The 14,439-nt window shown below is 45.0% G+C and overlaps 1 protein-coding gene across 3 annotated transcripts; it reads left to right on the top strand.

The window, feature by feature from the left end:
* The first annotated feature begins 1,093 nt into the window (after window positions 1-1,093).
* LOC309385454 (CCN family member 1-like) lies at window positions 1,094-13,998 on the top strand. Of its 3 annotated transcripts, none has more exons than XM_081939957.1 (5): window positions 1,094-1,324; window positions 2,380-2,593; window positions 6,256-6,582; window positions 10,326-10,531; window positions 11,284-13,998. In XM_081939957.1, exons 1-5 carry the CDS (start codon window positions 1,274-1,276, stop codon window positions 11,590-11,592), a joined length of 1,107 nt encoding a protein of 368 aa, XP_081796083.1. In that variant the 5' UTR covers window positions 1,094-1,273; the 3' UTR covers window positions 11,593-13,998. The 3 variants fall into 3 exon arrangements, 2 of the variants coding, with proteins under 2 accessions (XP_081796083.1, XP_081796082.1); XR_014174219.1 differs by lacking the exon at window positions 1,094-1,324 and having other exon boundaries at window positions 2,252-2,593; window positions 11,284-11,764; window positions 13,349-13,998; XM_081939956.1 differs by lacking the exon at window positions 1,094-1,324 and having other exon boundaries at window positions 2,252-2,593.
* Window positions 13,999-14,439: the final 441 nt, after the last annotated feature.

Raw genomic sequence — 14,439 nt, 5'->3', positions numbered from 1 at the left:
TGGCAAAGGTTGTTTTTAAATTAGTTTATGATTTTATCTCCTTAGTTTAGAGATTTATTATCTTACAATCCAACATGTTATGCAATATAAGGTATATATATATACCCATTCCAATATAATGAAGAACAAAGCCATCCTGCTTGTGGTTAAAACAGCAAAGAGCAACATATTTCATAATTCCAAAGGTGGGCCTATTGAAAGGCCCTTCCTCCCTCAGCCTGAGGTGCACCTGCATGAAACAGGGCCTCAAAGATTGTCATGTGGCTTCATAAAAAATGAAAGTTGATAAATTGAACCACAGTATGCAGATAACTCTAGGAATTGCATTTCTCCCTCCCCGAGAGCAGAATAGATACCGGTCTTCTCCGCTTCATAATTGGATTTTGCAGTATACTTAAGCCCTCATTCTTTCTGGTGCTGTCTATGTGCACTTAAGATTAAATCAGATTCATTGGTATAAATTCAGCCTGATCTGACACTTATGCGTTCTCCTCAAAACTGCACAGAGCATCTCCCAGGCATCATTGCATTCAGATTATCCATAGGCATTTCAGGTATCTGATGTTCCCAATTCCTAGAGCCTTTGAATCTACCTTAGAATCTACCTTAGAGTCAGATCAGGGATTCGCTCTGTGAAAGGCAGCGTTGGCCTCCTTCCGTTTATTTTTTCTTCTTCCATGATGTTTTCCTTCTGCCTAATTTGTTTTTTTGCAGGTCAGGAATGTTTGTGGCTACTCCTCACACTGGATTGCCTATGCGCCGATGTGCCCCATGGGAGTAAGAACCTTAATTCAACAGTTTGCATAAAAAAAAGTGCTTCTCTGCTAGCGGAACAGCTTGGCCCGCGCGAGACTAAATGCACATCGCCTCGGAATGCACTGGCTTTCTAATTTTATGAATGACTCTATTCATGCGGCCCCTCCTACCTTTCCCAAGCCCCACCCCTGGAATGTTTGGAAGTGCGCCACCGTTGCTATTGGCTGACAGGAGGTTCCTATTGGCCCTCAGCCCGGTAGGTGGGAGGGCCTGGGGAAAATATAAATACAGAAAGAACGGAATAGCACTGTAGGTACTGCGAGTAGCATAAAAGGGGGTGTGCCAGGGTCCCGAGACCTTATAGAGGCAAGGGGTCTGGGAGACAGTTTTGCATCAGCTCTCAATTCTGTCTCATCCCGATCCTTCATCCTTCAGGAGTTTGGCTCCCTGGTGCTTTTGCTTCTCTCCTTCAGCAATAGTCACGCTCTTCCTGGCCGTCTTTTCTCATCGAACAGGAATGAGAGCGGCTGCCCTGATTCTCGTGGCTTTCCTGCCGTGTTTCTCTCCGGTGAGTAATCAGCTAGACTAGCCCTTTCCCCTCTACTTCGATAACTGAATTGGGGGTGCCACCTTATTGTCAATATGATAGTAAACAATGACTAGCTGTCAAACAGCGGAAATCATAATGGGGTTGGATCAAATAGCAATAACACTTATATATACCGCTTCACAGTGCTTTACAGCCCCTCTCTAAGCGGTTTACAGAATCAGCCTATTGCCCCCAACAATCTGGGTCCTCATTTTACTCACATCGGAAGGGTGGAAATTCTCATTAAATGCCCAGTAGCAGCTTCCAGCTTGCTTAGCCCCTAACGCTGACCTTCCCGGCCGGGAAATTTGCCTGACTCGGATCATACCAGGTGACGGGTTGGTTGTACTTGCATTTGTGCTCCGGCTTCATCTGGCCACCGAATTCGGCTTGACAGAGTAACAGAATGACCGAATTGGAAGGGACTTTGGAGGTCGTCTAGTCCAACCCCAAGCTCAGGCAGGAAGCTCTACTACACCATTTGAGGTCCGAGCGCTTGCTGGAGGTATTCCGCAACGCCCCAGGAGGGGATCCGGCCAAACGTCACCGCTTGCTTAAATCCGGCAGCTCCACGCCGGGCGAGATCGGGAATAGCAGCAGCCCGTCGAGGGTGCTCAGCGCTTTCGTTTTCCGCCTCCGCGGAGTCCCAGAGGTGCCGGTCGCATGGCCTCCACTTGTCACTGCGGCCGGACGCTTTGATTTGTCTCCAGAACTATATCCCCGCGAGGTCGACGGGATGGAGACCTCGGCGCGGTTGGTGGAGGGGGCTGGGGGAGGGGGGAGAATGCCGGGATTGTGCGGCACGCAGCGCCCTCTAGGAAACGATTTCGGTGTCGCCTTTAAAAGGGAGGGTGGGTGGATGGGAGCAACGAGTGGGAAAGCCAAAGCGTTCGTTCCTGAAGAGCCAAACGCACGAAGGGGCTTCGTTCTTCCCTTCCGAACTTGGAGGCTGCTGGGAGTCGTTTAGCTGGATGTTTTCCTCCCGCGGCTGTCGAAAGATGTCGCCTTTCCCGACCGCTCTCGCTCTTTTGCAGGTCGCGGGCCGCTGCCCTTTCCCATGCCGCTGCGCGCCGCGTCCCCTTCGCTGCCCTCCGGGTGTGAGCTCGGTTTTCGACGACTGTGGCTGCTGCCAAGTATGCGCCCGCCAGCTCAACGAGGACTGCGATAAGCTGTCGCCCTGCGATCCTCATAAAGGCCTGGAGTGCAATTTTGGGGCCGACCCCTTTGCGAACCGGGGCATCTGTTGGGGTAAGAGGCGCATGATAGCCTTAGCTCAGCATATGATCCGGAGCTGGACGATGCGTTGCTAATTGGGTGCTTCTCGATGAGGTGGGTGGCAGCTTCCTCCATTCCCAGCGATCAGAGACGGTGCCATGCTGGAAGAGGGGGGTCAACAGATTAACAGAGTTGGAAGGGACCTTGCAGGACATCTAGTCCACCCCCTGCCAAAGCAGGAGACCCTACGTCTGCCTCTACCTAGGATCGAACTCACAACCTCCCCACTGAGAGCTCCACCTCTAGGTCACAGCAGCCTGGAAGTGACCCTCTGAATGGCAGAAGGTTGGAGTTCCAGGCTGGAGTTGTATGTCTAAAAATCTACTGCTAGGAGAGAAGTATCAGTGGATTATTTTTAGCAAACTTTTAAAAAGTAATATAAAACAATTGTGTAAGCTTCTATGCTGGGATTTCTGCATGTTTGTCCTATTAGAATAATAATTAAGAATTTGCAGTGAAGTTTTAAATGATTCTGGCTCATAATATACAGTGTCCACCCCAGTGAAGTTTCTAGGTGATTAATGCTTGACTGAAAAATGCTTGAGGTAGTGAACAACAGATTAGTTACCCTGAGTTTCACAAGAAGCAGCATTTTATTTGGGTAGCAGGGAATGGATCCAAATCCATCTGTCTTAGAAAGCTACATTCATTTATTGCTTTGTGGCTGATTTGATAGGGCACAATCTTTGCAAGCCAAAGGTCACAATATGCTGGTGGCAGGCTTATAGCACCACTGCTCATCAATGTGTGTAGACAGATTTGGCTGGATGGACCAATGGTTTAACAGAAGGCAAGTCTGTCTGCTCAGGCTATTTGGCATATAAATCTGAGCTGGGCTGATTTTGATGCCCAGTGATATGTTAGGTGAGTTATTGGAAATAGGGAGATCATTCAGAGCTAATGAAGATAATTTGTGTAAGTGTGATGGAATGTACACCTGGAGGAGCAATGGGTGAGTTTTGGCAACAAAGAGCTTTCCCAGAAAGAGGTCCAGATTAAGAGACTGCACAGTCCTGAGCTGGATGAGGAAAGGGGAAAGTGGTTCAGGATAATCACACCCTAGAATCTCTCAGGATATATCTATTAGCTTAGAAAGTTACAGCTTTAGTTTGGCAAGAGTCTGTCCATTAGGTGCAAGCAAATAAAGCATTGGACTTGATTGGATATCCGTGTCTTGTCTCTGGGTTTCGACCTTACAGTAAGTTTCCAAAATACTGTGTCTTATCCCAGCTTCCTCTAGATTACTGGCAAATAAGATCACTCTGTAGTACCTTGTAACTTCTATGCTCAATAGTAGAGTAGTATAGAAAGAGATCGGGGCAGTGATATAAATCCAGAGATTTGAAAAAAGAGACATTTTAAATAACTATGCTGAAGTGAAAGTAGAAAGAATGCACATAGAAAACCAGATTGCATAACCGAGGGAGGTTTGCTTCTTAGTAAGCAGAGCAGATGATTTTTTTTTATTTCCGTAGGTAAGACTTCCAGGATGTACATACGTGAGCAGACTTGCTTTAAAAACACTTCCAGGTGATCTAGCCCAGGGGTGTCAAACTCAATTTCATTAAGGGCTGCATCAGGGTTGTGATTGACCTCAGGGATCAGGAGGCTGGGGCAGCATGGCCGAGGTGGGTGTGGCCATCTCGACGTCACTCATCAAGACTCTGTTTTTGGCTGAGACAACCTTCCCGGGTTCCATTTTCAGGCATGATGGCCTCCTGCAGCCCTCTGGCGGTGAAAACAGAAGTCATGGAGGCCACGTTCAGCCTGCTTGGGCTTCGTTTTAGCTGGCAGGGGGTTGCAGGAGGCCATCGTGACCGAAATGGAGCCCAGGAGGGCCACACACGGCCCTCCCGAGGTCCATTTTCACCGGCAGAGCCACTTTGGGTTGGTCCTTTGCTGTTTCTAGGGTGGGCCCTTGGGCCAGATCTAAGCACCCCATGGGCCAGATCCAGCCCTTGAGTTTGACACCCCTGATCTAGCCAAAGCTTCACACACCCAGTGGAAAAATATACAGGAAATAAAAGAAAGCCTTATAAGCACATATAGAACAAGTAAAAAAGAAAACAACTTGTTGCAGAGCCTGGAGGTGAAGACCACGTCCTTTTATGCTAGAATTCTTCTCAGCAGACCCTCCAGCAGAAGGCTTCCAGCCCTGTCCCAAGCCACTGCAACCTGATCCCAGGTTGTGTGTGCTTTTCACATCCTGTTTTCACATGTCTATTTAAAGCTCAGAACACTCGCCTCTTGTTGACGTGGCCCCTAAAAACCCAGTTCGGCAGATAAATATTTTCCTCTGACTTCTAATGGTGATAGCCAGGGACTTGCTGTGTTTTTTCACTCCTGCATAATCTAACTCTGCGGTTACAGGTACCACTCCCAGCTTCAACTGAAGTTCTATGTTAGCTAGCGCAGACCAGTGGGATGTGACCTTGAAGTCTTCTCAGTACCTCTTGGATATTTTTCTGGCCTGTTTGTGTGAACAGTGTTCCCTGGTGACTATGAAGGTGAAATCTTAATTAGATGCAGGTTGGGAAATCTTCGTGCTGAAGTTGAGGATGATTTAAGACTTCTTTCTGCAGCTATTTCAAAGGATTGTATGTATGTTTGTTTCAAAACAGGTTAATAAGAAACTACCTAGCTTGGGGGAGAAAAAGGATGATTAGTGATAGCTTGCTCCAACACCATACCTTGATAGTCCATGCAATTTGTAACCTCTAACAGGATCCTTTCTTACAAAGGATCTTGACAAACTTGAACATTGGGCACTATCTAATAAAATGAAATTCAATGGTGAAAAAAGTAAGGTTCTACATTTAGGCAACAAAAACGGAATGCACAGGTACAGTATAGGCGATACCTTGCTCAGTAGTAGTAACTGTGAGAGGGATCTTGGAGTTCTAGTGGACAACCATTTAAATATGAGCCAGCAGTGTGCAGCAGCTGCCAAAAAAGCCAACACAGTTCTAGGCTGCATCAACAGAGGGATAGAATCAAGATCACGTGAAGTGTTAATACCACTTTATAATGCCTTGGTAAGGCCACACTTGGAATACTGCATTCAGTTCTGGTCGCCACGATGTAAAAAAGATGTGGAGACTCTAGAAAGAGTGCAGAGAAGAGCAACAAAGATGATTAGGGGACTGGAGACTAAAACATATGAAGAACGGTTGCAGGAACTAGGTATGTCTAGCTTAAGAGAAAGAAGGTCTAGGGGAGACATGATAGCATTGTTCCAATATCTCAGGGGTTGCCACAAAGAAGAGGGAGTCAAGCTATTCTCCAAGGCACCTGAGGACAGAACAAGAAGCAATGGGTGGAAACTAATCAAGGAGAGAAGCAACTTAGAACTGAGGAGAAACTTCCTGACAGTTAGAACAATTAATCAGTGGAACAGCTTGCCTCCAGAAGTTGTGAATGCCCCAACACTGGAAGTCTTTAAGAAGATGTTGGATAGCCATTTGTCTGGAACGGTACAGGGTTTCCTGCCTAGGCAGGGGGTTGGACTAGAAGACCTCCAAGGTCCCTTCCAACTCTACTATTGTATTATTGTATTAAATGTGTACGTTATATATGACTATACCTTTAAAAACACAACTACTAAACTGGAGCCTCTTTTTTCTTCCCTTCCCCAGCAAAGCAAGAAGGTCGGACCTGCGATTACAACGGCCGTATCTACCAAAATGGAGAGAACTTCCAGCCTAGTTGCAAACATCAATGCACTTGCATTGATGGAGCGGTGGGTTGCCAGCCTCTTTGCCCACTAGAACTGCCTCTGACTTTACTAGGCTGTCCCAGTCCCCGGCTCCTTAAAGTACCTGGTCAATGCTGCAAGAAATTTGTGTGCAGCAAAGGACCCAAGAAGTACAAAGGTGTCACCTTTGACCACAACTCAAATGGAGAGGCCAGTAGCAATGAAATCATTTATGTGGGCAAAGGCGGACACTGGAAGAACCTGCCAGGTGAGTGGGCAGAAGACAGAAACTCAGCAAACTTGAGTTACTGAAGCCCCAGCAGGGTTAGTGGGTATGTTCAGTTGGGACCTTTAAGTACTGCCCTAATTCAACTGAAAGAAATATTTATCTTGGTAAAGTTGGGAAGAAATCATAGGGAAGGAGGATTTTGCTACTTATAATTGCTTCAAAGGTCTAGATAGGGGTAACTATAAGATCACAGAGTTCCATCGGTCAAAGGTATTCTTCTGAGGAACAACTTCTGCGGGGCACCTAACCAGGATATCCGCTAGTTATCATCTTTTTAAAGGCTGGAACGTCATAGGTCCGTGATGGCAAACCTAAGGCACACGTGCCGGAAGTAGGAGCAGCAGAAGTAGAAGCACTGGAAACCGGAAGAGCAGGTGGTGCGCATGCACACAGGAAACCAGAGGCTCAGCTTCCTGGCGTGCGCATCTGCACCGGGAAACTGTTCTTCCAGTTTCTGGTGCTCCCACACGTGTGTGCGCCAGTGGTGGGTTTCAAATTTTTTTAGAATCTCTTCCGTAGGTGTGGCCTGCTTTGTGGGAGTGGCTTGCCAGCCATGTGACCAGGTGGGAGTGGCCAGCTTGTAAAATGTGGTGAAACTCACTTAACAACGCTCTTGCATAGCAACCAAAATGTTGGCTCAGAAACTCTGGCATTTGAAGCACACAAGTCTTAAAGCTGTCAAGTTACAAGACCCTTGCACCCCTAAGCCTTTACAAAAAAAAAACCCCAGGGGGTGTTCAAACTTGACAGCTTTAAGACTTGTGGACTTCAACTCCCAGAATTCCTCCTCTCGCTCTTCATCTTGATGATGTGCGGACAGGCGGGGGGAGGGAGCTGGAACAGGTTCTAAACGGCACTGTAGATTTGTGGAACCTCTTCTATAGAAGAGGTTAGAACTGGCAGGAACCCACCCCTGGTGTGTGCCCATTTCAGCACTTGGTGCCTAAAAGGTTTACCAACACTGCCATAGGCTCTCTGCATGGTGCTACTGCTTCAGGACAAACTTATTGTTCTTAAAGTAGTTTGCAGCGATACTTTCTTTTACGATTATATAATGGAAATAATACTTTATAGGCCTACAGTAGATCTTACTCAAATTAGGTTTACAGGGACAATACATGGGAAACCGCAGCAATGTAATCTTAAATGTGACTGGGTATGAAGTCAATGGCCAAGGCAGCCTCCTAAATTTGTTGTCTGTTAAAATTTTCTGGTTGAGGTTGAGTCTTGCAATCCCTCTGCTTTTACTGCCTATGTGCAATCTGTGCACTCTCAAAACGTTTGTGTTTTGAAAGGGTAGCATAGAATAGAATTGTTTATTGGCCAAGTGTGATTGAATGGACACACAAGGAATTTGTCTCTGGTGCAGAAGCTCTCAGTGCAGATACAAACAACAAGATGTGCATAGGATATAATGAGCTGACCTTAAAAATAGTTTTGTTTCAACAACAAGAGATTAAAAACCTAACCCTGCATTGGGAGGTGATCCTAAGTAGGATGGGAACACCAAATAAAAATAGGGGTAAGAATGGCAGTAGCCTGTTGCCCTTTTGGGTTCTAAATCTGATGCTCCTCAGGGTCATGAAATGTGATACTTTTATTTGCATTTTGCTTTGGTTTCCAGCTGCTATTTGTATTGAACATGACTGTGGTGAGGGTGGAGTCAGAAAGCACTGCATCCATATGAGGTTTTTTTTTTCCACCTGATGTCCAGAATGTAAGCTTTCTCAAGATCTCAGGGGATTGAAAGATAATTCTGTGGGTTCATTCTCACACCCTGCTTCCTGCAGCACAAAGATGGCTGATTGTTTTAGTGGGGCATATCCTAACAGCATTACTTCCTTCTCATCTCCAGCCCACAACTGAGGCAACCCAATTGTGGGCTGGGAACCCATTCTTCCATTCTAAGAACCCATTCTTAGCTGGAAGAATTGTTTCCTTTTCCAGTGCAAAACTTCTTATGTAATATTGTATTTGCATTTATTAGTTTGTCAAAAATGTACAAGATAGCAGATATGAATAACATGGATATAAATGAAAGAAATGGATATAAATAGATCGGGATAGTAGGACAGGGACATTAGGCACGCTGGTGCGCTTATGAACGCCCCCTTTACAGACCTCTCAGGAATGGGGTAAGGTCCACGGTAGACAGTTTAACATTGAAGCTGTGGGGGTTTGAGGATGTAACAACAGAGTCAGGTAGAGCATTCCAGGCATTGATCACTGTTGCTGAAGTCGTATTTTCTGCAATTCAGTTTGGAACGGTTCTTGGAGTGGACATTGTCTGCTCAATTCCAATTGGCTCAGCAGGTCAGCCATAGGACCTCTCCCCATCAATTGTTGGGCACTTTACATGAGTATTTTGGTTTTGGCTGCAACCTGGTCTTTTTATCTTTACAATATTGGATTCCCAGGACACCGATAGATCTTCAACCAGGAATCTTGATATCTGGTATGAGTGTACAGTGTGTATGTGTGTGTTGAAAAGATTGTAAATAAATATAGAAAATATATAGAAAAAGCCTAAGAGGCACATATACCCTCAGGGAATGGGGAATGGGAGGGAGAAAAGATATTTTACTTGATCAAAAATGATTTGCAGAGGAAATTGTCTTTAAAGGGGGGAAATTAAAAAAAAAAATCTAGAGGCAAATGGTGTAAAGTCACAATAGCATTGAGTTCTTTCTGGTTCAGGCATTTCTGCACTTCCAATGAGCTCTTCTGATCTTTTAGACAGACTTTTTGGGTGGGGAAGCACAAATTCTTTGATGTAGGCTAGAATGTATTTTTAATTACCGCTCTATAATGGTTTCATAGATACTGTCATCTAGTGGCTATTTGGATCATTGCAGGCTTTATAGAGGATTGTGTATTTCCTGGGAGTTTGATATTTGTCAGAACCATGTAGTAAATGATAAAAATTAGATGTTGATTTATCAGTGAACTCTGCACATGTTCAGAAGAGTGATAGGTGGCTGATCCTCCTTCTGGAAAAACTAGCAAGAAATCCAGCAGTCACTATCCTGAAACTACTTTGTGTTGAAAGGAGCACAAAGGGAGCATCATTCCCCATTCATGTTGCTGAGTCATGGTGAAGATACCGTAGTTGGTGGGAGTAACACAATTTATCTCAATATAACTTCTTCCCAGCAGAAGGACAGCAGGGGGAAAAAACACATGGCTGTAAGAGTCAGCCCTGACTCTTGTTTAATTTTCCATGCAAAATAGAAATAAGAAATGTCCCCAGACATTCTTAACATTATAAGAGCATGGAAGAGGAAGACAGATGTGAGGTGGGCCCCACTGACCTGAGACATTGCTCAGTCACCAAAGGTTTAAACACAGAAAAGTTGGTACCTGAACCCCAGAACTCAAATTTGCTTTCTTCTTCAGTTTTCTATGCTATAACCATCTGATGCATGGTTTGCTTTGACCTCTTCATGAAATACCCAGTGGAGTAGCAGAACTGCCACAGAGGCTCTTCTTGGCAGAAGAAAAACTTTGCTGGACAAATCTGAGTATCTAAATAATTAATTCCTCAGTTTCTGAAAGTGCCCAGCCCTGAGCTACTCACTAGCAGTGCACTAATAGCTGCTCACTACTGGTCCATCAACAGCATCTTGTTGTTTGCAGTCATTCCAGTTGCTGGGATGTTGTTTTGCTCAAGTCTCCCTTGGGATCCCTATGATGGTGAAGTAATTGTCTGTCTCTCTCCTCAGCATGGAGACCATCCTTCCAGGATCAGGAGACCAAGCAAGAGCGCAAATGCTTGGCCCAGACTACACCCTGGTCGCCGTGCTCTAAGAGTTGTGGTTTTGGCCTCTCTACCCGCATCAACAGCAACAATCCCCAATGCAAGCTGATCAAAGAAACCCGATTGTGTCAGGTCAGGCCCTGTGAGCAGCCCGATTTTTCAAAGCTAAAGGTGAGATGGTGGAACCAAAAGAAAAGGTGGGCTTAGTGTTGGTTATAGCAGCCTTCCCTATTGATCCTAGCATAGATCTTGCTGCGTGGAGTTGACAAGAGTTGCAGTCCAAATGGGGAAGAGACCTTACAATTATAACCCAGTTTCGGGAAATCAGAATGGGAATGCATATATTAATTTAAAAAAATATGAGTTTCATGCAGGCAGGTATTGAAGAGTTCTGGGTAAGGAACGGGGTGTCCAATAATAGAAGTCAGCATTCAATTCAATACAATAGCAGAGTTGGAAGGGACCTTGGAGGTCTTCTAGTCCAACCCCCTGCCTAGGCAGGAAACCCTATACCGTTTCAGACAGATGGCTATCCAACATCTTCTTAAAGACTTCCAGTGTTGGGGCATTCACAACTTCTGGAGGCAAGCTGTTCCACTGGTTAATTGTTCTAACTGTCAGGAAATTTCTCCTCAGTTCTAAGTTGATGCCGAGTTCTAAGTTGATGCTAACTAATGCTGATCTGTGGTTCTTACTTCAGGCACCCTAATTCAATGTTTCGTACTTTGATTTTTCTCCAGGGATATTTGGGACAATATCTCCAGAGTTTTACTGGCCATGGTTGCAGGGAGTTTTGGATGGGTTGCCACAGTGCACTACACTGGGGAAAGCTGTACTAATTCACAGCAATCTGGACCCAACAGAGGACTAGATGGGTGGCATTAAATGCTTTCTCCCCCCCCCCACCTTTTTTTTTTAAATAGAAAGGCAAGAAATGTCTGAGGACGCACAAAGTGCAAGAGCCGGTGAGATTCAGTCACGTCGGTTGCAAGAGCCCACGTCGTTACCAGCCAAGTTTCTGTGGGGCCTGCCTGGATGGCCGCTGCTGTGTACCCCTGCGCACTCGTACACTAAATGTACCCTTCCGTTGTCCTGATGGGAGCACTTTCACCAAGAAGGTCATGATGATCCATACTTGCCAGTGTGGGGCAGCTCACTGTCCGCTGCTGAGTGAAGCTGCCATGGGCCCCCAGTATCAGCTGAATGGGGACATTCACAAATTCCTGGAATGACGGGGCATGCCGACGTCTCTGCTGATGGCTCTGACGGAGTTCCCAAATGACTTTGGATCATGATCCAGGCCCCCTGCTTGATCCATGAAGCTAAGACCTGCTGTAGTTGCTCTGCTTCCCTGAATGCAAATCCGGAAGACAAGATGGCATTTGGAATTGGCCTAACCCTTCGGTATTTGGAAAATGCACTGGGCTATGTTGGGAGTATGGCTATCCAGTGACTGGGAACGGATCGCGTGGCACTCATTTCAGTCTCTCTATTCAGTCCAGCCAGGCTCAGGCTGGGACTGAGTCTCTCATGCTACCATGGTAGTAGAAGATCAAAGACTTCTGATTTTATTTTATTTTTTTGGATTTCTTGGCCCTCATGCTGGAAAGGTTGAGGAAGCACAGCATTATGCACTATCGGTCGCGGGGGATGGGGTGCAGGCTGTGGTTCAGGTTGCTAAATCCCAAATTGGGCAGTTTTGACAGATTCAAGATCCCAGAATTGGAGGGAAATAGTACATTTTAAGTTAGATAAGAATCAACTATGGTGGAATAAGCGGTCTCTCAAAAGGACCACAATTCTGATGAGTTTGAGATCTGGCAATAAAACCTTAAAGCAACTTAATGGATAAGAAATTAAAAGGAGATGGGGAACAAAACTCAGATAACACAGCATGTATTCCCTGCCCTGCCCCCGCCCTTCCAGCCTCCTGTGACTTTTCTGACCCACTGGCCAAAAAGAGATGCGGTTGGGTCTTTCTCTCCCCTATCTCACCATTGTTTTCTTCTGCTCCTTGCTTTGCTTCCTCCTTGTCCTTCAGTTTGAAACCGGTTTGCTAGTTTGCCCATCTTTACATCCAAAGGCTGCCTTCCTGACTGCCCACAGTGCCCCCTAATGGCAAGATGTTTCCAGGAAGGAGTCACATGCAATGACCCAGCAGGAAGGGAAATCCGTATAAAGACCCTGCTCATCCATGGTCTACCTTCAGTCTTCTCTAGTTTGCACTTTGTTAGGCTACCAGACTGTTGTTGCCAGTCTAGATTTTAAGCTTCACATTCGTGAATCTCAAAGAGAGGACAAACGAAATTACTTTATGGGCAAAATGAGTTAAAGTAGAATTGAAAGAGGATTGTTCCATATGTGCAGCCACTTTACTCTCTGCTTTTGAAAGTTTGTACAAAGATGATAGTTGCACAAAGAATTATGTGTTGGGCTGCCCTTTACAAAGGCACTTTTTAAAAAACAAACAAACATCCTATTCCCATTCTGTTCCTGGTGAACAGCAAAAGGGAGGCTGAAAGAAAACATTCAGGGCACAGTATTAGAAGGGACTTGAGATATTTTGGGGCAGTTAGGAAAACCTATATTTATACGTGCAGCAAAGTACTCTCTGCTCTGAAGGTTATCTTATGGATTTTTTTGTTTGTTTGTTTTGCATAAAGAAAAGCTTCAACAATAGATTGGAGTGATGGCTATTATAGCTTCATAATGAAGCCTTCTGTGCATTACCTTCTGTATGCAAAGCTTTTATTCCTATTTAATCTTAAGAGTTGCTACAGTGATAGTTCAGTGTTTCTCATTTTAGTCTCTGTTTTATGACCCTTCCTGCTTGATAGAAGGCTTTGTAGCAGAAAAAACAGGATAAATCCCTTTCAAAATGATATTCAAAATGGGATTGATGTAATGCTTCCAAAACAATCTTAGGCCAGAGATAGACAATGGAATGGATGTATCTTATGGATTTTGATTTCGCTTGATCACTTGTAGGCATATGATGCCCACTAAATGTATTCCGTCATAATTACGAGTCAAAATGAACAGCGCAAGAGATTGTGGGACCACCAGTGGTCTTCCAGGATGGGCTGTATGGTATACACATGAACATAGACGGACAGCTCAAATCTAGTGAGATTACAAAACCTTGTGAAAGGGTGTTATTGCTGACAACCAACCACCTGAGACTTTGACATTCTTTCTTTTGGCCTTTTATTTTAAGATTAAAACTAATTTTTATTTGGTTTAGGGATCCCATGGACTATGTGCGTTGGGAGCAGGAGTCACATACCATGGAGAGTGCAGGCACCACATGGCTGATCTGTGGCTTATGTGGCAGTCCTCAAAAAAAAACCTTTCATTGTAGGGCTTCAAATTAAGGAAAAAATGAGAGTCACTTGGAAGGCAACAGCATGTTTTTGATTCTTGGAACCATCAACTCTGATGATCTGCAACTCTCTCAAAATGACTTTAGAGATGGTTATAGTACAAGTAGCTGACTATTCTTGGGCTTGTTAGGAATGAGCATTGCCATGCTACTTGCATTGGAATTGTACTTGGATCCCCCCCCCCCAACTCTGTAAGGGAACAGGCAGGACCTGCCTTATTTGGAATGCTTCTGCTATTTTAAAATATATTTTATTCAAAGCTATGCTGATCCTTTGTTTCAATGAATATGGCTATAATTCTGTACGTTGTCATGTCCATGAATGAAGGCAAATTTAAGTGTCCCAGGATAATGTTGTAGGATCCAATCTCAGTCGGTCACTGGGACCAGAGTTTTAGTCTTTTAAGCTTTTGGCCTCCTGCTGGAGCCCATCCATTGTCAAGTCCTTCCCCCTGCCTTTTTGGTGGAAGATATACAACCCCTTAAAGAAGAAAACTGAGAGAAGTAAAACACTTCTGAATATCTGGAGCAGAGCAAGGAATTCCTGATTCCTTCCAGATAAACTCCTCAGACCCCTCATTTTACAGAAAACATCAACAGGTATTGAATAACTAACTGAGCAATCCCTCAGCATTTGGGAGCACAGCGGCAGAAGGCAGAAGCATAATGGTTGAAACAATGCCCGTTTGGAAAAACA

Source organism: Natrix helvetica (assembly GCF_964273705.1).
Source record: "Natrix helvetica genome assembly, chromosome: 1".
Taxonomy (NCBI): Eukaryota; Metazoa; Chordata; class Lepidosauria; order Squamata; family Natricidae; genus Natrix; species Natrix helvetica.
This window is presented reverse-complemented; position numbering and strand designations above follow the sequence as displayed.